Consider the following 25,425-nt stretch of genomic DNA (forward strand, 5'->3'; position numbering starts at 1 on the left):
CCTTTTCTGCATTTCTATTTTTCTTACATCTTACTCCCTTCCATATAGTCCACAATCCAATAACACTGATCTCCTTGGTGTTCTTCCTGTATTTTCTCCCTCCTAACTTCTGCTTTCTAGCTTCCTTTGAATCTCAGCTAAAGTCCCACATCTGGTCAAAAGCCTTTCCCAATCCTCCAGAATCTTAGTGCCTTCTTCCTGAGACAATCACCAATGTATCCTGTCTATAACTTGTTTTTTATATAATTGTTTGCATTTTGTTTCCCCCATTAGTCTGGGAGTTCATTAAGGACAGAGACCATGTAAGGATTTTTTCCCTACTTTGAATCCCCAATGCTTTGCACAGTGCCTTATCCACAGGAGGCCTTTAATAAATGTTTGTTGGCTGATAAAATGTGGAGAGGCTTATCACCAGGAGTCTGGCCACTGGATGATAGATTCTTAGTCCTGAGAACCCATGAAACAAAGAAAAATGCCAAATAACTCTTGGTTCTCTGTTGAAGAGAAGAAAAAATAATTTTATAGGGTATGTAATTATCTTATATAGCAGTTTTCATTATAAGAAAATGTAAAAAAGACTACTCCAAAAATGATAAGTATTTGTATAGAACATCTAGGTTTTTAAAGAACTTAAAATGTGTTGATATGTCAAGATATGTGGTATAGGATGAGGAGGTAGAGAAATTCTATATAGAATTCTTTAAGATCCTCCCTTAAATCCTTAATAATTTCAAAACAAAGCTAGAAAGGGATAACAAGGGCAGTGAAAATGTTAGAAAATATATCTTACTTTTAAGAATATGATTTTCGGAAATCTATAAACTTGTTTAGGTCTATTGTTCAAAAATCCAATGTGCTTTCTAAAAGCAGATAGTCAGAAGCACTAGGTATGGTGAGCATAAAATAAAATTACTCTCACACAAACATATTGACTCCATCTTAATAAGAAGTATGTGACTGGTTGTCCACATGGAGATTATTTCTAAATCATCTCTCTGCATATAATCATACTATCCATTTCTTAAAGCAAAGATAAAAATCAATACCAACTGATACAAAATAGAAGACACAGCATCTAACTCTCAACTATTTAAACAAGCTATTGATGTCAAAAGACAGACATTAGCGTGAGGTATCACCATTTCCTGAGGAAGCTTCTCTAATTTAAAACAATTTTTAAAAAGTGAACTGGCCAAAAGCCTAGAAAGTACTTTAGTCAGCAAAAACTTTTTGTCCTTGCCAAACTGAGGGATGTGAACCCAAAGACAGTGCTGGATTAAATTAAACTGATTGGTAGAATCTTACATAGGGTGATAGAGTAAAAAGGCATTATTTCAAAATCTTTCTGTGAGATAACCACCAAAATGGTGAGATAAAGCAGAGAAAGATGATTATTAACCAATATTGTTAAAGAATATTGAAGCAAAATATGCAATAAAATATTAACCAAAAAAGACAATAATAAATATATTCACCCAAACTAGGTTGTATCAATACAAATTAATCAAAGGCAATTCAACATTAGGTAAACTATAAACGTATTGAGTTATATTAATAATATCCTCAGAACATTTAAAATGAAACCAGGAGAGGAATGGAAACTAAAAATAGGGTCAATCGATATTATTTTAATAAATTATTCTCTCTATTAATGAAAATGAATCCACTATGTTTGGGTTCTACCATCATAGCAGGTAACACTAGGATATACAAGAAGCACAAAAGGAAACAAACTTGAAAAGATCATTTGTGCTAGATCAAGTACACAGAAAGGAGATTTGAGATGGAGGAAGATCTACCCCTCTAGCTAATATCTACATCTGGGTGTCTGTGTATGCACAAACACACACATACACACATATTTCCTAATCTCTGTCAGATATTTGGAAACTTCATTCCTTGGAATCCTATGTACATATGTACATATATAAATTCATGTACATGTTGTATGTGTATATATAACTAAAAATGTATACATCATATAGAGCTGTCATCATCATTGTAGAGAATAGTTTGTAGAAAGGGTCCTTTTTGCCCCCTATCTCTCACTTTAAAGTGATATGTCAGAAATGATGATGCCCAATCTCTACCCACTACACCCCTGCTCAGATTAGGACCTCCCCTTAAAGTCCTTATTCCCCTTTCCCCACCTTGGAAGTTGAAGAAAAGTCTAAAGGCCCCTGGGAAAAAAAAGTCATTGATATTTTTGGAGACATTGGTTCATAAGAATTTGAGTCTCAGTCAAAGGTCCTGATTCTACATGGTTACTTTTGTCCACAAAACTAAGAAGCCTAAAAATGCAATCCTTCATCTTTCAAGAGGAAAGGCATCATGAGGTATCTTCTGTATGATCTGGACTTAAATAAGACAGAGTTGCACAAAATCATCAGCCTCCCTCTTTCTTCCTAAATCATTAAAGTACAGTAGCAAGGCACAAGTCAGGCCATGGTGGCCCGGGATTAGTGGGTGGCTTTGGTATCTTTGATGGCTGACCAAACTCTAAGTTCTCTAAAAATCTGGCTTCAACCACTTTCCAATAGCCATTGAAACTACTTGTTCTTATTCCCTTATTCCGCTAGGGAAGATCTTCACATGCTTGGGATGGCCATCCCCCTAACTCACCAATGGATTTGAGGCTCCTCAATTGCCTTCAAGCTGATTTGCTGTTTTCTGAGATGGTTTTACCAGGGAGTGAACACTGTACTTGCTAAAGCTTCTTGAAGTCACAGATGAGCCGTGAGTAGCAAGCAGATACCAAAGATGGATTAGCAGTTCTCACACCAGAGATGCTTACCCACCCCATACATTCTGGGGAATCTCTCTTCTTTTTGGAGTTCTTTCACAGCATTGACAAATGCCTTCTGACTTCCTGTTCCATTCTTCACTTGGTATTTCTATTTAGTGATTTATAAACATTTTTTCTCTGTGGTCACATCTATCCAGAAATCCTTTAAGATTTTTAATGCTACAAGAAACATGATTGGAGAAGCAGTATATTGTTTGACCAGATAAAATATCTTTTATATGCTCAACAAATAGAAGCCTCGTCCAAGCAATTGGGGGATTGTAGTGAGAGCTTTTCTGTAGGAAAGCTTTGGGGATTTCCTGGAACCTCTTATTTTCATTAAGAATATCCTGAATATATGCATAGATTGTTCTAAAGATTTTGTAGAAATGGGAAAGTAGGCACATGGATCCATGGGTTTATAATTAATGATATTGCCTCAATTGTCAAATTTTGGTAGGAGTAAATCCCATGATCTTTTAGACATGTTGAAGGCTGATCCTTTAAAGTCCTCAAGATATAGCTACATTAGATGATTTTGATCATATATGTGTGTGGCTACATCATGAAGATTCTTTATTTTCCTCAAAATTAGATGTATATATGGCTCTCTTCAACAATGAGATGAACCAAATCAGTTCCATTTGCTCAATAATGAAGAGAACCAGCTACACCCAGCAAAAAACTTTGGGAAATGAGTGTGAACCACAACAGAGCATTTCCAATCCCTCTGTTTTTACCACTTATATTTTTTATTTCCTTCTCAGGTTAATTTTACCTTATTTCTAAGTCCGATTTTTCTTGTGCAGCAAAATAACTGAATGGATATGTATGTATACATTGTATTTAACATATACTTTAACATATTTAACATGTATGGGACTGTCTGCCCTCTAGGGGAGGGAGTGGGGGGAAGGAGGGCAAAAGTTGGAACAGAAGGTTTTGCAAGGGTCAATGCTTAAAAATTACCCATGCATATATCTTATAAATAAAAAGCTATAATTAAAAAAAAATTTAGATGTATACATAAAATGTAAAATATGATTATGAATATTGTCACAATGCATATGTCATAATGCCATTCAGTTCAAGGATTATATAACATTATATACATGTACATGTTTTTATACTTGTACATATGTATGTGTTATGTATACATGTGGATATATACATCTATATAGTATTGCATTATATAGGCATCTAGACTATATATACATACATGTGCATGCAAACATATACACATAAATTCCCTATACACATACAATATCTAGTAGACATCATTGTAGAGAATAGTTTGTAGAAAGGGTCCTTTTTGCCCCCTCTCACTTTAAAGTGATATGTCAGAAATGATCATGCCCAATCTCTACCCACTACACCCATGCTCAGGTTAGGACCTCCCCTTAAAGTCTTTATTCCCCTTTCCCCACCTTGGAAGTTGAAGAAAAGTCCAAAGGCCTCTGGGAAAAAAAAGTCATTGATATTTTTGGAGACATTGGTTCATAAGAATTCGAGTCTCAGTCAAAGGTCCTGATTCTACATGGTTACTTTTGTCCACAAAACTAAGAAGCCTAAAAATGCAGATTATAAATAAAATTTATAAAATTGCTCTGAGGAAATCTGCCAATGAACAATCTGGGAAGATATTGTCTCCTTCATTTGAATTTAGTATAATCAGTTATCCACATTTTCCCCTCCCTCTCCAACTTTCTATAACAAAAACAGCTATGCAGGACATAATTAAAATTATTTTATTTTTATCTACTAAGTCCTTGTCAAAAATGCAAATTATCCAGTACACAAAATTTTAAATAGCTGAGAAACTCTTAGCAACAGATCATCCCATCAGTCATATGTGGTGAAAGGAGAATCAGAGAGTGAGCTATTTCTCCAAGTAGTCTTAAATCAGATGGATCTGTGATGGATTCTCTCAATAAGATAAGTAGTGGGCTGGAGAAAGGCAAAGGCTCCAGCCACTCCAAGACTAAGAGTTTGTAAAATTAATTAATAAATTAATATTTAAAAGGACTTAGAGTCTGTCTCCTGGGAAGAATATTTCATCTGTAGCTGCTGAAGATATTCCTCTCTCTCTTGCTTCTGTTCTCCATCTTCATTCCCTCAATAGCTTTTTCTCTTCCCAAGTCTTTAGAGACATAGACTTTGTCAGAAAACAGACAATGCAAGGGTTAATCTATTGAGTGCCCCAGTCAATGTGATCAGATTTCAGAAAGTGGAATTTGCTTTGGAAGAATATTAGGGCTGTAACCCCATGGAGTGTGAGTATACCTACTTATGGCTTCAGAGAGTGGGGCTTGCTATCTTCTGATGACTTTTTTGACTGAAAATCAATAGTTTCTACCACTGCTCTATTAAAAGATAATTGAGTACACAAAGATAAGGCTTTACATGGGGACTCATGGGGAAAAAAAGGAGTAGCTTTTTTTTAGAAAGATTGATCTAGTTGTGGTGCATATATTAGATTCAACTAACCTAGTTCATTAACTGTTGTTGGTCAAAGTCTTAAATAATTTGCTCAATAAATATATATATAAATCCTTCCCAAGAAACCAAGTATATAACTAGTGATCTAAAACACACCAAGAAAATTGAAGAAATAGACAACTTCCCTATCTTCAACTTGGAGTTGAATGGCACCTGTTATGTTACAACTTGAACCCTGGCTCAGGCAAGATGGCAGAGCAAGAGCCCAGATTTCCCAATAGAGACAAATGAGAGTTAGCCTCTTCAACTCACCAGTGAGACAGCCAGCATTTGAGATTGTACCATAGGGTAAATCATAGCCAGCCAGTGGGGAAAGCTCAAAGAAGGTATCATCATCTAGAACCAGCCTGAGACGGTCACGGGCCAACAGCTTGTGGTTGTCTTGAGTGTGTCTTAGGATGCTCGTTTCTTTTCTCTGGCAGACCTTTCCAAGCAACTCTAAATATCTGCTTTCCAAAAGATGATAAAGGATCTGTGACAATGTATTTTTTAAATTTTAGTATGTTAAAATTTTAATATGTTTATCGTAATCATTGTTATTATTACTATTACAGAAAATTACATAGTGCTTTAAAGTTTATAAAGTACTTAATCTGCATTTCCTCCATTAATTTTCACAACACCATGAGGTCAGTATTATGAATATTAGCACAGTGAGGAAAGATTTGGGTTAGTGACCCAGAAAGCAGGCTCCAGTTTAATCAGAGAGTCATAGATTTAGAGTTAGAAGAGACTTAAAAGAACATCTAATCTGACCTCCTCTGTTTACACAGGAGGAAACTGAGGCTCAGAAAAATTAAGTGACTTAACCAGGTTACACAGGGAGTAAGCATCAAAAGATTGATTCATGCCCAGGTAATTTGTCTCCAAATCCATTTTTTCTCTTCCATTACTCCACAGTGTGGCACAAAGCTGAGGTTACTTTGGTGGAGATCATTTGTATATTTTAGATGAGAAAATAAACCAATGTGTAGTCATAAAGTAGATATGGGATATTTAACTTCTCATGGAGATGAGAAATATTAAAAAATGATTCTTTAAGAATATTAATTTCTTAAAAAGTCAGAGAGGTAGTTAGTTGAGATAGAAGACACATACATAGTTTGTTATATTTGAAAATGTATGAAAAAAAATAATAAAATGTAGGGGAAGAGGAGACAATAAGGGAATATGGGAGAAAAAGATAGAGGAACTTATTAAAGCACATAATTGGATTATGTGAGTAGAACTATATGCCAACAGAGAAGGAGTAGGAAGAGCAGGCATTACTTTTAATTCACATTTATTCAAGTTGATCACAGAACAGAACATATGAACACACACACACACACACACACACACAGAGAGAGAGTTTTATATAAAATATATTTGACTCAACAGCGATAGAAATAGAAAGAAATTAGGGAAAAGGATAAATAAGACAGAGGGTAGATTTAGTGAGGGAATGGTCATAAGCAAAACAAGCTTTGAAAGGGGATAGTAAAGATACGATTAAGAAGAAAAGGGAAATTAATAACTGAAATAAATAGGGAAAGAAGATAAAGTATAAGAGAAAAGAATGAAGGGAAATAAACATTTAACAATCATAACAGTAAATGTGAGTGGGATGGACTCACCCATAAAATGGAAGAAGTTAGTGGAATGGATTAGAAAATAAAATACAACATGTTATTTACAAGAAACTCACTTGAAACAAAAAGATCAAAATGTGGGGCTAAACAGCATCATGCTTCATACAAACACAAAAAAGGCAATTATGCAATTATGATTTTAGACAAAGCAACAGTAAAAATAGGCTGATGGATTGGATTACTTGAGTGCAAGAGTATTAAGTTCAATAGGACTAAAGCATCAATTCTAGCCCCAATATGATAAACCCATGGAGTCAATGACCTCTAGGCTGCCTACTAAAGTAGTAACAGACCAAAGTAGGAAAACAGAGCAAGATAAACTTCATGATTATCAGTATTGGGTGTGGGCCTGTGAGTGCCATTACACTTCCAGTCTAAGCAAATATGGAGACATAGTTTAAAAAACAAAACAAGTCAAAATAAAACATTTGACAGCTACTGATGTTTCAACTGTTCTTTTTACTGAACATCCGTATTTTCTCATTATTTAATTCATTTTCACAGTATTTCCCACTGGGATGTATCTTGAGCTCTTTTTCTCTTTAAATAACATTCAGTTTGAATTTGTGGTTTCTGATGGGGGAAGCGTAAATTGTCTTGTGTTAAACCAATAAGAATAATAGTATACAGGACTAAACATTGGCTTCTAAATTCTTATGTTCTCAAACATTTTATAACATTAATTATATAGAAGAAGTAAAACAAATTTAACTGACTTCATGGTCTAGGACAGGGCACTCAGATGATACAGTGGATAGAATTCTGGGCCTGAAGTCAGAAAAACTTATCTTCCTGAATTCAAATCTGACCCTAAACAGTCATTGCAAAACCCTCAACAAGTCCCTTAACTCTATTTGCTTCAGTTTCCTTATTTGTAAAATAAGCTAATGAAGGAAATGGCAAACTACTCCAGAATCTTTGCCAGGAAAATCCTAAATGCAGAGTTGAATACAACTGCATTGACTAACCAATAACAACATGTTCTAGGACACCAAGAAACCAAATAGGGAATGATTGCTTAATGTAGGAGAAAAGAAAGTTAATGAATAGATTCTGATGTGCTTACGCAACATCTTCTTATCCTCTTCTCAAAATGTTCCAGCATAGCTGGCACTAGCCAATATATAGGATTGCAACACAGTACAACTAACTAACACTCACTCACTCTCTCTCTCTTTACTCCCTGCTCCCAGCTTCTGTGGAATAGCAAAGGGAAAAAGTTTGCAAAGGCTTGGTCAGCAGAATAGTACCCAGAAAACTGAAGGACAAAGAGAATTAGTGAGTGATGTAAAGATGTGGGAATTCAGTACCCAGAGGTAAAGGATAATCTGGAAGAAGATAAACAAAAAAGCAAAACCTTTGAATTAAAACGATCACATTTAGAAGCAAAACCTATTGATCTCAAAGACAGGATGTATAGAGACAACTTAAGGATTGTCTACTAGAATAAAGCAAGATAAAAAGCTTGAACACCACAATGCAAGAAATAAAACAAGGACATCTCCTAGAATTCTGGATGTAGAAAACAAAGTGTCAATCAAAAGAATTCACAAATCACCTTGAGAGGAAGAAAAAAAATGTATACTACAAACTCCAAGATGCATAGTGGTTAAATTTAACCACAAACAACAAATCCTAAAAGTGACCAGAAGGAAGACTTTCAAAAATACAGGAAATGAATTTCAGACAACATAAAACAACTATTCTTTACCCACTAGAAACCACATTAGAGAATGGGTTAATGGTTTCTGAAAAGCAAAGGAACTCAAGATGCACCCCAAGTTAAGAAAAAGATTGATATTCAATAAAAGGAGGCACTTGAAACATTCCTTAAAATAAAACCAGACCTGAGGTAATTATTCAATTTTCAAATATCTCAACCAATAGATATAAGAAAAGTAAACAAATACAGCAACCAAGAATGACAACAAAAAAATAACAACAAAAAATAAGAGATTTCTTTCTAAATGCACACAGGAAAACAAGGGTGAAAACAGAAGTCAGAAATGCTTAGAGAGAAACAAGCCCAAAATGTCATTTTTATCAACTTTATATAGCATCAGAAATTCATAAAAGGGAGAGAAGAAAATGGGAAAATGTGTGATATACCCTAATAAAATCAAACCCTAACAATGAAGGAAATCTAATCGAATTTAATAAACACTTATTAAATATCTACTATGTGCCAGTCACTGTTCTAAGTGCTGGGAATATTATTAATAAAAAGAAAGACAAGACCCTGTCCTTAAGGAGCTTACACTCTAATGGGAGAAAACACAAAAGAAGAAAGGGAAAGAAGAAAATCTTGCTCTGGAGTTGAAAACAGGAAGAATGAACTGAGAGTCAGATTTCTGCATTTTCTCTCCAGTCTCTGACATAGTTGACAACCTCCAGGCCTCCAATTAAAGGAAAGAGAAGGCTGAGATGATTTCACTTAAGACTTGAGTTAACAGCATGTTGATGTGATTGGAAGTGATGAGTTTATCCCAGGCAGAGCAACAGATGGAAAGTAGATAAACACTACTAGTTTTTCCTAAACAGAATAGCTAGATTAGCTAGCATCAGGTCTGGAAGACCTGAATTCAAATCTGGATTCAGATGTTTATTAATTATATGACCCTGTGCAAGTCATTCAATCTCAATTTGTTCAGTTTCTTTATCTGCAAAGTGGGAAAAATAGTAGTCTACTTCCAGAGTTGTAGTGAAGAACAGATAAGTATAAAACATTCAACACAATGTCTGCACATAGTAAACACTATATAAATGTTAGCAACTATTGTTAGCTCACATATATTGTTAGATCCTACAGAAGAATGGGAGAGAGATTGAAATGGGGGGTAAAAAGGGGAGAAATCCTGTTTTAATGGTGGCAAGGGTTAAAATGGTAAATGCTCTTATTCAAGAAGAGAAATTTTGTATGAAAGGAGAAATCATATGGATAGGATTTGCAGGAATATGGTATTTCAAGGACCATTCATCCCACCTCAGAATAAGGGAAATCAGAATTCTTAGGGGCAACTGACACCCAGTAGAGGAGATTTCAAGAAAATAGAGAAAACTTATCTTGAGAGAATAAAGGTTAATAATGGATTACACAATTATGGATAAAAATTTTCTATCATTGGAGAATGTCTTCTCAATAGAGATATCCTATGGGTGATAACCCATAGTACTTAATGTTTCTGAGAAATGAGGTACAACAGAAAAAGGGGGAGAGAACACAAGGAAAGATTAATATAGAAGGAATTTAGAGGAAGGAATTCAAAATAGGTACCTTAGAAGTTTTAATTCTAAAAGGAATAGACTAAAGAAGGACTAAAAATATAAGAGCCATGATTGAAAGTCTAGAAAGAGGAGATAAACAATGAAGTGAAATGAATAAAATTCTTATAAGAAAAAGACAGAAAAGTTTTTTTTTTTAATTTGAACTTATTATGATTGAAAGAATAGCATTTTCAGTTGTCAAACTACATTATAAAGCAGCCATCATCAAAATCAACTGGCATTGGTTAAAAAATCAAGGCAGATTAGACGATCAGACAAGAACAATGGTACTCAATAATTCCTCATTTCAATAAACCAAAAAATATGTTACTTAGGAAAGAATTCCCTATTTGATAAAAACTGATAGAAAAAGCAGAAAGTAGTCTAGCAGAAATTAGGTATAGCTAATCCCTGAAACTATATTCCACAATACATTCTAAATGAATATATAGCCTTCATAATAAAGATCATACCATAAAATAATTGGAAGATCAAGTATTTCTCACAGTTATGAGTAAATGTATTCTTATTAAACAAAGGATAATGGCAATTACAAAAAGATAAAGCAGGTTAGTTTGATTACATGTAATTGAAAAGCTGTGCGCGCGCACACACACACACGCACACACACACACACACACACACTAATACACCAAGGATAAAAAGGGAAGTGGTTTAAAGAAATCAGGGTGAAATTTTCTTTATCCAAATTCTCTGATAAGAATATTTTATATAAGATATAAAAACAATGTGTATTATATGCATGTATATGTGCACATATGTCTCTATATAATGTAAATATTAAAGTCATTCTTGAAAAATGGCCAAAGGATATATGAAAGAATGTTCACAATCATAAATAATAAGAGAAATATACATTGAAACGATCTTGAATTTTCAGCTCACATATTGAAAATTGGCAAAAAATAAGAAAGATAAGAACAGTCAATAACAGAAGAGTTGTATAAAGATAGGTACACTAGGGCATTATTGGTAAACTTGTGAATGAATATAACTATTTTGAAAAGCAATTTGAAATTATCCCAATGGTAATTCCATTACTAGGCTTATGCCTTAGATCATTGATAAAAAAAAAAAAAAAAAAAAAAAAAGTAAATCCCTGTATATTTATAGCAGCCCTTTTTGTGATAGCAAAGAATTGGAAACAAAGTCCATGCCCAACAAATGGGGAATTTATAAACAAAATGGAGTACACGGATATAATAAAATGTTAACATGTTATGAGACAAGTATGATGAATACTGGGAGATATGGAAAGATCTACATGAATTGACACTACAACACATGTGTATTATAATATAAAATAATAAATTATAAATGTGTGTGTATCTAAATAATTTGTCTGTACAGCTGTTGGATCCCCAGTAAACTGGAAATTTCTAGAAGACAGGACTTTTCAGTTTTGCCTTAGTATCCCTCATATGAATGCAAAGTGGCTAGGTACCACCATAGTGGATAAAACCATGAGCCTGGATCAGGAAGACTGAATTCAAATCCAGCCTCAGACACTTAGTAGCTGTGCGATGCTGGGCAAGTTGTTTAACCGTGTTTGCCTCAGTTCCCTCCTCAGTAAATTAAGCTAGAGAAAAAAAATGGCAAGCCATTCCAGTGTCTTTGCCCCCAAAACACCCCAGTCCGACACAATTGAACATTTCATTTTTACCTTAATATTTCTAATACCCAAGACAATTATTTGTGTAGAGTGTAAACTTAGTAATTGCTTGTTGAATTGGTTTGGCTTGGTTAAGATTGAAGGGGATTTGTTTGGAATTAGATTGGAGTAGAGCAGATTGGAGTGAAGTATAATAAAAGGGTAATAAGCTGTAAAAAAAAATTGGGTCTTCTTCCCTCTGATCTTTTGTATTACTATCATTATTATCATAATTACTAGCTTTTTAGAAAGCAAATAAATATGGTTTTAACTCAGTTCTGTGGATCCTCTGGATATATAAATAATAATCATTTCTCTTTGAGCCCCTTGGTAATCTTAGTGAATAGTCCATTACCTCTGAATACAAGCTTCACTGTTTCTCAAGTTTGCTTCAATCATATCATTGTGTCCCCAATGAATGCTTCCATCTATTACAGGAAAGGACCAGTTATCCTTGGATTTTCTACTCTTTGAACCAAAAGTAGGCAGAGCATTGTCTTCTGGGAGGTCAGCCATTCTCCTAAACTGTGTGGCACACAGCACCTGGGAATTCTTCTGGACTGAGGTCTTGTTCTGCCATTGAGACGTCAGGGTATAGATGTGAGCTCTTGCTAGTCTTGGAAACAAATGGATATTAGCATCAAAGAAGGGCTTCCTCGGGAGAATAAACATCCACATGATACCTGTGGGAAATTACAAGAAATATCTGAGAAACTTGCAACTTAGAAGAGAGCAGGGCACATTGAGCCCTCGTCCTGGAAGGTAGAATCACTAATCAGCCTTTGTCCCAGTTCCTGATCTGTCTAAAGTCCAAAGTCAGGTCTGTTTGGTCCCTTGTCTATGGACTAGCCACCTGAAGCATTCTAGACAGTCAGATTTCAGTTATATACCCAGTTGTGCAATTGTCGAGGCCTTTTTCCTTGGGAGCTTCTGTCCAATAACCCTTGGAATCTCACCTTGGAAAGGAAGGAAGGAAGGAAGGAAAGAGAGAGAGAAGGAAGTGGAGGAGGGAAGGAGAGGAGGCAGGAAGGGAAAAGGGGAAAAGGGAGGGAGAGAGGAGGAATGTACATAATTGAATTTCATGGTTTCATATGCAAATTTCTTTTTGTTCTTCATTATGTTAAAATGTTTGATGATTAAGTTCATAAAAAGAAAGATTCTTTTTTTAAAATGGATCCCAAGAGCAGAGAATACATCTTGCCTTAGGAAAGAAAGAGGCACCTCCAATGCCAACTGTGTCTCCTACCTCCAAGGCACTTTATCGCATATTTGTGCCCTCCCCTTGCCTTAACTCTCCCTCTGTTTCAATTTATAGTTTGGGTTCTTTATATCCACCTTCAGAGAAGCAGGGCTGTATAGTGGAAAAGACCATTGGTCTCAAAGTGAGAAAACTTGGATTCAGATCCTAGACTCTGACCATGACTGGCTTATGATCCTGGGCAAATTTTTCTGCCTCTGAATCTCAGTTTCTCCATCTGCTATATACCAAAGAAACCACAACCTGATTAATGTGGAGATTTCCCTCTAATAATGCAGTCAACAGTCAGTCTTGTGCCACTCTTAAACAACTATGAAGTGAGCATAATAATAGTAGGATCATTGACCTCACAGAACATCTCAGAGGCAGAAGGGGAATGAACTTGCCAAGAATCTCCCTACAACATCTCATTTTTCAGCCTCTTCTCAAAGCCCGAGGTTGGGGAAATCTGTAGCCTCCAGAGTTGTTCTGAGAAAAGAACCCTTGTAAAATTTTCTTTTTGGGACCAGATCTGTGATCTCCTAATGAAGAAAGACCTTCAAACATTCAGAGACAACCTGCTTTGTAAATTCTAGTCTTAGCAAACTGCCTGGAGCACTGAAAGGTTGGTATCTTGAAGGTTTCCACAGCCAGGCTTTGCCAAGGACAAGTGTTACTAATTCCAAAGTCATTTCTTCACACACTAGGGAGCATCTCTCTTGGAGGTCCTAAGACTACACCCTGGATTTCCTCCAATCGACCCATGTCACTGTCCAGAATCAGCATCAACGGCTCTCTAGATAATAACCGCTCTTGAGGCTTCATTATTCTCTCAATGATTAACAGAGTTAGACACGTAGTAATGTTTTAAGTAATTCTTCATTAAATTGTATATCAAATAATTATGTGTAGCTTACCACCAAGGACCCAAAGATACACAGACGAGATCAATGTGTAACAAGTGTGTTATGGGGGCCATTTGTTCTTCAGAATCAAGGCCTCTCCAGGGACAAGAGACTCCAATTTTGAAAGAAGTTCTACTGTGGATAAAATACCCACCAGCAGCCAATTGATGTAGCTACACCAGTCTTCAGCAATCACGACCCTGATCAGTCAATGGCCAACAGCAAAGCAAGAAATTGATTATGACACACTGATGGTTCAGATGATGGCTAGCATTTTTTTAGTAACAAAGATCCTATTTTAATTAAAATTTAATTAAAGATAATAATTAAAATGTGTCTCCCTAGACATAATACTAATGTCCATTTAATAGACTACAGTGTAATATAAATATAATTGTTATATGCAGTGGAAAAAAATCAAAAAAATTCATGATTCGCTTTATTGCAATATTTATTTTATTGCATCGGGATAATTTGAAACTTTGGAACTGGAAGTAAACTCACAAGACCCCCGAGGAAGACGTGTAATCCATCCTCCCAATGACATGTTAAACTCCTCTATTTCCATACTGCTAGTGGACATAACTTGCTAGCCAAGTACCATCACTTACTTGTTCCTTCTGGGCTTCAGTTTTCTTATGGCTAAAACAAGGGGGTTGAACTCGATGACCTCTGGCCTCCATTACAAATCAATTCCAGAACATTGCCCTTTAAATTCAATTCTTTCCAATTTGAGCACTCAAGTCCCTCCCTTACCTCCTAAGACTGCTTTATCTTAGGTCACTGTGTCCTATCAATCAAGGAGTAAGGTTAGCTTACCATCACTTATTAAAGGCACTCAGTGCCAAGCACTGAGAATATAGAAGGATCAGACTCTGGGAGCCCAGATGTGCATGTAGAAATGCACATATATGTCCATCGATGTGGCCCAATTATTTGTGTAACAGGCCTGCCATGGGATCCATTTGGCATTCAGAATCAAAGCCTCCCCAGGACATTCCATTTCCATTGGATACAACTCATAGAACGAAGCCAGACTCATTCCCTCCTGTTAATCTTGTTAAAACACTGAGATTAGAATTGTGTTGCTTTTGGATAAAGGCCCCTGTGAGATGTAGAGCAAAGAGCCAAGGGCTACACAGATTTTAAGATCAAATTATCAAAAACATCAGGAAAAAAAAAAGTGAGACAATAGAGATGGCCTTTCCAGAAGAAAGGTACTGAGCCTAGTGTCAAAAGGAAAATTCTTTCCTTCTACTTCCTGCTCCTGGAACCTTGAACAACATTCTGGGCCCACTTTCCTCATGTTAAATTGAGGGGATTATACTAGAATGAAGTCCTAGATCTGTGTGGCGATGCTGTTAAATTTGTGGCTTTAAGGCCAACTTAATTTAACTCAATAAGCATTTATGAGGCACTGTGTGTATGAAGTACTGTGCCAAGCCACTGGGGCTGGAGCCAAAAGGAAAAAGCTCCTTCCTTCAAGCAGTTTACCTTCTAGCAAAAGGATCAGTAATGTTTCCTCCTGAATTGCATGAAAGGAAACATCAAATCAGTGTTATCGCTATGTCATTTGCACCATTTCTAAAAGGAAAGAAGGAAATGTGCATTTATCAAGCACCTGCCATGTGCCAAACAATTTGCTAACCAAGCTCTTTACAATTAGTATTTCATTTGATGCTTAAAATAACCTGGGAAGAGAATTGTTTTTATTAGCCCCATTTTACAGTTGAGAAAACTGAAGCAAACAAATGATTTCCTGGGATCATATAACTAGTAAGTGTCTAAGGTTACATTTGGTTATATCTGAACATGGGTCTTCTTGGCTCTGGACACAGGGTGCTCTCTAGCTGTCCTTGATTTTTTTAATCAGGGAATCTATGATTTCACAAAATCCCTGCAATAGGAACCTATAAACTGTGACCCCCAACTTTCAGTGTCTGGTTTAGACCACCAAATTCTTAGAGTCATAGCATTCCAGACTCAGAAGGGACATCAAACCCCATTGGATAAGAATTTCCCTGAACAAGAATATTCCTGAAACAAGAGGTCATCTCCCCTCTCTTTAGATTCCCAGAAACTGGGAGAAAGCTCTAAAATAACTTTGTAAATCTATATATGTATGTGTGTGTGTATGTGTGTGTGTATAAATATACATATATATGTGTGTGTGTTTACATATACATATAAGTGTGAACATTATAAGTATATGTGTGTGTTTGTATAAAAGCTATAGCTTCATTATCATAAGGAATTCCCCATGAGTAAACACTGACTATCAGTGAAATCCAGCATCTGTTCTGCTGATTATAATCTCAGTGAATTGTCTGGAGCACTAAGAAATTGTCATTTACCCAAGATAACAGCCAGTAAGAGCCATAGGCAGGTCTTGAACTCAGGACTTTCTGGCCAGATCAAGCTTCTGCAACTTCTGGAAACTTAAGCTAGCTCTTTTCTGATGTCTTCCTCCTGCTCTTAATCATGCCCATTTTCTGTGTCTCCTTATCTTTTCCAAAGTCAAGCTTTTTCCTCCAAGTTAAGTTTATTGGAGCTTGGAAAAGAAGTGATAGCTAGCCTGAGGCAAAGACATGATGGCAAAGTAGAAGTATAGCTTAGCTTCCCAATTTGCCTCCTCCATAAGAATCTAGAAAGTATAAAATGTACCAGACCAAGTTCTGATCAGGGGAGATGGAAGAAAAATAAATCATAGTGAGTCACACTTCCAACCCAGTTCAATGTAGAGAGGCAATGAGAGAGTTCTGTAGTCGGATGAGGGGATCTGGCTGCCACCTGCCAAGCAGATCATTCCAACAGAAGGAAATGAAGGAGAATGAGTCAGGTAAAAAGTGCCTTCAAACCTACACAGGAGAACCAAGGGACTGTGACAAATTCAGGAACCAGTGTCAGCGGGCTACTCTGGCATATGTTCCCCAACTCTGGGACCTAGATCTGAAGAGGGGACTTCACCAAAGGGTTGTCTCCTGATTGAGGAGTGATCATGGCCCTAGGCTCTTGAGCACCCAAGTGTACTTATATGGCTTTAACCTCAGGACATAGTGAGGGCTAAGTTGTAACCTCTGCTAAAACTTAGCCTAATAAACAGGACAGAACTCTAGGCCAAAAGAAAGCCTGACAGACTGGCACTTGGAACCTAAAAAAGCTTTCCCCCTAACTGATTCTGGCTGAGTCTAGCAACAGTCTACTGAAATGCTAATCAGGGACAAGACCTGATAGGTGTGTAGCTATAGAGAGAATGATCAAACTTTGCTCTGCATCAGACATCTCTGGAATAATTTAAAAATCTGTATGTTTTCATCTTGAGTTGTGTCTGAGATTCTAGAATAGAATAACCCTCAACACCCCCCCAAAAATCAGCAGAACAACCAAATGGCACAAGCTCATTCATATGCAGTCCAAAAATGCACAGGGGATGGCCCTAAAATAAAGATGAAATTAGGAAACAGGTTGAAATACTGATCAAACAAACAACAACAACAACAACAAAAAAAAAAAAATACTACCATAAAGAGCACTGATGTTAATAAGGCTGCTTAAGACACAAACTCAGATGAAAAGTATGACTCGAAACGATCTGCAAGCAATGCCTCATAATAAAAACACAGTCTGGACACAAATTCAGCTAGAATTCCTGAGAGTTATGATGCAAGAATTTTTAAAGAATTAAAAATTATCTTAAAAACCAAATGAGGGGGCGGAGCCAAGATGGCGGAGAGGAAACACACGACTCAGTGAACGTCCTCACTCCCTCACAACCAATTAGATAAATTAAGTCTCAAAATTAGCTCAGGATTGATAGATACCACAAGGACTGGAAGCACGACTTACCAGCTGAAGAGAATCTGGAGTTTCAACAGGAAAGGTCAGTTCTCAGGGGAGGAATAAGAAAGACCAGCACAGACGGTGGGGTAGGGGCACACTGCGCCCATTGCGCTGGGAGGGGCTCTGAGATCAGAGAAGCCACTGAGGTAAAGGAATCTGGCACAGGCTGTTAGCTCTTCTCTGCTAATTATTTAGCAGTTCAGAAGAGAAAGCCAAAATATTTTAAAACTCAGATTAGATTTTCCCCGGACCCTGGGGGTGACTCAGGCACCAGGGGGTGTGGCCTCAGCTACCTCCTGAGAATAGTTAAGAGACTGACAAGTGGGTGGATACGGCCCAAGGCAACACACACTGCCTAACTTAGCTGGAGGGAGTGGAACTCAGCTCCAGGAAGTCCCAGAGAAGCGGAACCTTTGAACTAGGGACCGCGGTTTCTGGCAGACACTTCCAGTTTGAGCGCAGGGGCTTCTTACGTCACCTGCTGCAGACACCCACTCCCCACCCGGACACATAGCCTGGGCTTCCTGCAGTCTTCACTATTCTACGCCCTCGAAGCACAGCAGTGCTAATCACCTCTGAGGCACTCCCAGGGAGAGGGTGGGGAACTCTCTCCCAGAGCTCTCTCTTAGCTCAGGCTCAGGAGCCGCTGCATCCATCCGGTCTGGGAGGAAGCTGGTAAAGAAGTAAATAATTTCCTACCCCAGAGACAGACCCCAAAAGATTTTTTTTAAGTATGAGCAAAAAAGCTAGAAAAACCATAGATTCCTTCTATACAGAGAAAGAGCGGGTGTCCAACCCCGAGGAAGTTGACAGCAGAGAATCAGATAACAACCTAAAGGGGAACGATTCCTGCCCCCCATCACATAACTCTCTCCTAGAAGAAGCTCTTAAGAAATTGAGGGAGATCGAAGAAAAATGGGGCAAGGAAAGGGAAGTTATGATAGAGAATAACAATGTCCTGAAATTGGAGTTGGAAAAAATAAAGAATTCACAGGAGATGCAGGGAAACAAAATTAGTGAATTAGAAAAGGTTAAAAAAACACAGGAAAGTAGGATATCTGAATTGGAAAAGATAAAAAAGTCTCAAGAAAATAGAATTTCTGAATTGGAAAAAGAAAATAATTCTCAAAAAAAAAAAATTAGGGAAATGGAAAAAAACTCAATAGAGCAAAATAATTCATTTAAAAACGAAATTGGGCATTTACAAAAAGAACTAAAAACTGTGAAAGAAGAAAATAACTCCTTAAAAGTCAGGATGGAACAAATAGAAATGAATGATTCACAGAGAACCCAAGAATCAGTCAAACAAAACAAAAAAAATGAGAAGCTGGAGAACAACGTCAAATACTTACTGGGAAAATCTATAGACCTGGAAAATAGATCTAGGAGAGATAATCTGCGGATTATTGGACTTCCAGAAAACTATGACCAAAAAAAGAGCCTAGATTCTATTTTACAGGAAATTATCAAAGAGAACTGTCCAGAGATAATAGAAACAGAAGGGAAAGTAGATGTGGAAAGAATTCATCGAACTCCTTCTGAAATAGACCCTAAAAAAAGAACACCACGGAATATTGTGGCTAAGCTGCAGAATTACCACACAAAGGAGAAAATCCTGCAAGCAGCTAGAAAAAAACAATTTAAATACCAAGGTGCCACAATAAGGGTCACCCAAGATCTGGCTGCCTCCACATTAAAAGATAGAAGGGCCTGGAACCTGATATTCCGAAAGGCAAAAGATCAAGGACTGCAACCAAGAATGAACTACCCAGCTAAGTTTAGCATCTTTTTCCATGGAAGAAGATGGTCATTCAATGAAACAGAGGAATTCTATATGTTTCTAAGAAAAAAACCAGACTTAAACAAAAAATTTGATCTACATCCACAAGACTGAAGAGAAACAGAAAAAGGTACACAGAACCCTTGAGAACTGTAACTCTGTTGTGGGTATATAAAAAATACTCAAGGATAATTTGATTTTACTGATATAAAAGAAAAAAAGGGGGGTGTGGTAAAGGGAAGGAGGTCGGTTCAGAAAAAGGGGAAGGAGTGATAAAAAGAGGGAAACTACATCCCAGGAAGAGACATAGAAAATACACCATATCTGAGGGAACTTAGTGAGGGGGAGAATCATTGTGTGAATCTTACTCTCATCAGAAGAGGCTCAAAGAGTAAATAATTAACATATTTGTTTTTCAGAGAATTTTCTCTCACCTCATTAAAAGGGGGGAGAGGAAAAGGGGAAAGGAAAAGGAGAATAAGTGAAGGGACTTGGAGGGAGGGGGGAGGGATCCTAAAAAAAAAAAAAAAGAGGGAGGGTTGCGCGTCACAAGGGGGGTCTGTAAATTAAATATCGGGGAGGGGGATCAGGGGGGTCAAGGGAAAAAAGTATAATCTGGGGATAATACGATGGCAGGAAATACAGAATTAGTAATTTTAACTGTAAATGTAAATGGGATGAACGATCCCATCAAACGGAGACGGATAGCAGATTGGATCAAAAAGCAGAACCCTACAATATGTTGTCTACAGGAAACACACTTAAAGCAGGGAGATACATACAGAGTAAAGGTAAAAGGTTGGAACAGAGCTTATTATGCTTCAGGTAAAGCCAAAAAAGCAGGGGTAGCTATCCTTATCTCAGATCAAGCAAAAGCAGAAGTAGATCTCGTTAAAAAAGATAAGGAAGGAAACTATATCCTGCTGAAAGGTAGCATAAATAATGAAGCCATATCAATACTAAACATATATGCACCAAGTGGTATAGCATCTAACTTTCTAAAGGAAAAGTTAAGAGAACTGCAAGAAGAAATAGACAGTAAAACTATAATAGTGGGAGATCTCAACCTTGCACTCTCAGATTTAGACAAATCAAACCACAAAACAAACAAGAAAGAAATTAAAAAAGTAAATAGAACATTAGAAAAACTAGGTATGATAGACCTTTGGAGAAAACTGAATGGCAATAGGAAGGAATATACTTTCTTCTCAGCAGTTCATGGATCCTATACAAAAATTGACCATATATTAGGACATAAAGATCTCAAAATTAAATGTAGGAAGGCAGAAATAATAAATGCCTTCTTCTCAGATCACAATGCAATAAAAGCTACATTCAGTAAAAAGTTAGGGGTAAATAGACCAAAAAGTAATTGGAAACTGAATAATCTCATCTTAAAGAATGACTGGGTGAAAGAGCAAATTATAGAAACAATTAACAATTTCACCCAAGATAATGATAATGATGAGACATCATATCAAAATCTTTGGGATGCAGCTAAAGCAGTAATAAGGGGAAATTTTATATCTTTAGAGGCTTATTTGAAGAAAATTGAGAAAGAGAAGATTAACGAATTGGGCTTACAACTTAAAAGGCTAGAAAAAGACCAAATTATAAACCCCCAACCAAAAATTAAACTCGAAATACAAAAATTAAAAGGAGAAATCAATAAAATTGAAAGTAAAAAAACTATTGAATTAATAAATAAAACCAAGAGTTGGTTTTATGAAAAAGCCAATAAAATAGATAAACCTTTGGTAAATTTGATCAAAAAAAAGAAAGAGGAAAATCAAATTGATAGTCTTACAAATGAAAAGGGGGATCTTTCCACCAATGAAGAGGAAATTAGAGAAATAATAAGGAGTTACTTTGCCCAACTTTATGCCAATAAATTTGATAACTTAAGTGAAATGGATGACTTTCTCCAAAAATATAGGCTCCCTAGATTAACAGAGGAGGAGATAAATTGCTTAAACAGTCCCATTTCAGAAAAAGAAATAGAACAAGCTATTAATCAACTCCCCAGGAAAAAATCCCCAGGGCCAGATGGATTCACATGTGAATTCTACCAAACATTTAAAGAACAATTAGCCCCAATGTTATATAAATTATTTGAAAAAATAGGGGATGAAGGAGTCCTACCAAACTCCTTTTATGACACAGACATGGTACTGATACCTAAACCTGGTAGATCGAAAACTGAGAAAGAAAATTATAGACCAATCTCCTTAATGAATATTGATGCTAAAATCTTAAATAAGATATTAGCAAAAAGACTTCAGAAAATCATCTCCAAGATAATACACTATGATCAAGTAGGATTTATTCCAGGAATGCAGGGCTGGTTTAATATTAGGAAAACTATTAATATAATTGACCATATTAATAATCAAATTAATAAGAACCATATGATCATCTCAATAGATGCAGAAAAAGCATTTGACAAAATCCAACATCCATTCCTACTAAAAACTCTTGAGAGTATAGGAATAAATGGATTATTCCTTAGAATAATCAGGAGTATATATTTAAGACCGTCAGTAAGCATAATATGCAATAGAAATAAACTGCAACCTTTCCCAGTAAGATCAGGAGTGAAACAAGGTTGCCCACTATCACCATTACTATTCAATATAGTACTAGAAACGCTAGCCTCGGCAATAAGAGCCGAGAAAGAGATTCAAGGAATTAGAGTAGGAAATGAGGAAATCAAACTATCACTTTTTGCAGATGACATGATGGTATACTTAGAGAACCCCAAAGACTCTGCTAAAAAGCTACTAGAAATAATTCAAAATTTCAGCAAAGTGGCAGGATACAAAATAAATCCACATAAATCCTCGGCATTTTTATATATCACTAACAAAATGCAACAGCAAGAGATACAAAGAGAAATTCCATTCCAAACAAATGTTGAGAGTATAAAATATTTGGGAATCCATCTACCAAAGAAAAGTCAGGAATTATATGAGAAAAATTACAAAACACTTGCCACAAAAATAAAGTCAGATTTAAATAATTGGAAAGACATTCAGTGCTCTTGGATAGGCCGAGCGAATATAATAAAGATGACAATACTCCCCAAACTAATCTATTTATTTAGTGCTATACCAATCAGACTCCCAAGAAACTATTTTAATGACCTAGAAAAAATAACAACAAAATTCATATGGAAGAATAAAAGGTCAAGAATTGCAAGGGAACTAATGAAAAAAAACTCAGAGGAAGGTGGTCTAAGTGTACCTGATCTAAAGCTATATTATATAGCAGCAGTCACCAAAACCATTTGGTATTGGCTACGAAATAGACCGGTAGATCAGTGGAACAGATTAGATACAAAGGACAAAAAAGGATACATCTATAGCAATCTAATCTTTGACAAACCCAAAGATTCCAACATTAGGGATAAAAATTCATTATTCGGAAAAAACTGTTGGGAAAACTGGAAATTAATATGGCAGAAATTAGATATGGATCCACACTTAACACCATATACCAAGATAAGATCAAAATGGGTCCATGATTTAGGCATAAAGAGGGAGATAATAAATAGATTAGAGGAACAGAGGATAATCTACCTCTCAGACTTGTGGAGGAGGAAGGAATTTATGACCAGAGGAGAACTAGAGATCATTATTGATCACAAAATAGAAGATTTTGATTACATCAAACTAAAAAGTTTCTGTACAAATAATACTAATGCAAACAAGATTAGAAGGGAAGTAACAAATTGGGAAAATATTTTTAAAAACAAAGGTTCTGACAAAGGTCTCATTTCCAAAATATATAGAGAACTGACCCAAATTTATAAGAAACCGAACCATTCTCCAATTGATAAATGGTCAAAGGATATGAACAGACAATTCTCAGAGGAAGAAATTGAAACTATATCCACTCACATGAAAGAGTGTTCCAAATCACTACTGATCAGAGAAATGCAAATTAAGACCACTCTGAGATACCACTACACACCTGTCAGATTGGCTAAGATGACAGGAACAAATAATGACAAATGTTGGAGGGGATGTGGGAAAACTGGGACACTAATACATTGCTGGTGGAGTTGTGAAAGAATCCAGCCATTCTGGAGAGCAATCTGGAATTATGCCCAAAAAGTTATCAAACTGTGCATACCCTTTGACCCAGCAGCGCTACTACTGGGATTATATCCCAAAGAAATACTAAAGAGCGGAAAGAGACATATATGTGCCAAAATGTTTGTGGCAGCTCTTTTTGTTGTAGCTAGAAACTGGAGGATGAATGGATGTCCATCAGTTGGAGAATGGTTGGGTAAATTGTGGTATATGAAGGTTATGGAATATTATTGCTCTGTAAGAAATGACCAGCAGGAGGAATATAGAGAGGCCTGGAGAGACTTAAATCAACTGATGCTGAGTGAAATGAGCAGAACCAGAAGATCACTGTACACTTCAACAACAATGCTGTATGAGGATGTATTCTGATGGAAGTGGAAATCTTCAACATAAAGAAGATCCAACTCACTTCCAGTTGATCAATGATGGACAGAGGTAGCTGCACCCAGAGAAGAAACACTGGGAGGGGAATGAAAATTGTTAGCACTAATATCTGTCTGCCCAGGTTGCATGTACCTTCGGATTCTAATGTTTATTGTGCAACAAGAAAGTGATATTCGCACACATGTATTGTACCTAGACTATATTGTAACACATGTAAAATGTATGGTATTGCCTGTCGTCGGGGGGAGGGAATAAGGGAGGGGGGGTAATTTGGAAAAATGAATACAAGGGATAATATTATAAAATATATATATATATATATATAATAAAAAAAAAAAAAAAAAAAAAAAACAAATGAAATATATTTGATTACTTGCTATCTAGGGGAAGGCATGGGGGAAAGGGAGAGACAAAAATTTGGAATACAAGGTTTTTCAAGGGTTAATGTTGAAAATTATCTTTGCTTGTATTTTTAAAATGAAAAGTTATTATTTTAAAAAAATCAAATGAAAGTACCAAAGGTGGGGAATGAGGGGGAAAAAACAAGAGCTATAGAAAAAAGAATTAACAACTTGGAAAAAAGTATAAAATCTTACCCAAAAAACAAATACCCTAAAAATCATAACAAACCAAAAATAACTAATGGTTATATGAAACAATGAGAAGTATTAAAACAAAGTAAAAAGACTGGGGGAAATTGAGAAGAAAATTGAAAGTATCTCATAGCAGAAACAATTGACTTAGAAAACAGATCAAGGAAAAATAATTTAAGAACTATTAGATTACCTGAAAGCATGAGTAAAAAAGATCCAATCTAATCTAAAAGAAATAAAAATATTTAAATACCTATTCTGTGCCAGGTACTTTATACTGGGGATACAATTAATAAAAAGGCAGCCTCTGTCCTTGGGGGCCTTACAGTCTAATGGAGGAAGATAATGAATAAAGGAATGGATGGGGCAATGAAGGGGGAGAAGATCAGGGAGTACCTAGTTTGGGGACATCTTGTCCATGGAGTTGAAACCAAGAAGAGCAGTAGATACAGAGTATAGTGAGCTGAATCCAGTACTTGCTTTATTTATAAAGAATGTGGGAGGAGTTTGTTACTCGTCTTCCAGCCATCCAATCAAAGGGAAGAGAAGCTTAAAGGAGGTGGTGAGATTAGAGGGGATAAACTTAACCTGTGAAAGACATCTTGTTCCATAGATTTTAAACCAAGCAAACAACAGATACAGAAAAAGAAAAGCATAAAACTGCTCATAAGTCTTAGGAAGTAGAAAGAATCCAATAGAAATAAAAATAATACACGAGACACTTCCTGAAAGAAACCAAAA

General features: G+C 36.2%; 1 protein-coding gene across 1 annotated transcript in view; it reads right to left on the minus strand.

Moving 5' to 3' along the window:
* Positions 1 to 25,157, minus strand: part of LOC141541511 (biotin-dependent 3-methylcrotonyl-coenzyme A carboxylase beta1 subunit-like) — a 59,960-nt gene extending 34,803 nt beyond the window's left edge. The window contains exons 1-3 of the mRNA XM_074265671.1: positions 25,081 to 25,157; positions 12,207 to 12,534; positions 5,537 to 5,730 (exon numbers count right to left, since the gene is read on the minus strand). Of these exons, the coding sequence (XP_074121772.1) occupies positions 5,537 to 5,730; positions 12,207 to 12,529 (517 nt within the window). The 5' untranslated portion in view covers positions 12,530 to 12,534; positions 25,081 to 25,157. The remainder of the gene's footprint in view (positions 1 to 5,536; positions 5,731 to 12,206; positions 12,535 to 25,080) is intronic.
* Positions 25,158 to 25,425: the final 268 nt, after the last annotated feature.

This window comes from Sminthopsis crassicaudata, chromosome 4 (assembly GCF_048593235.1).
Source record: "Sminthopsis crassicaudata isolate SCR6 chromosome 4, ASM4859323v1, whole genome shotgun sequence".
Classification (NCBI taxonomy): Eukaryota; Metazoa; Chordata; class Mammalia; order Dasyuromorphia; family Dasyuridae; genus Sminthopsis; species Sminthopsis crassicaudata.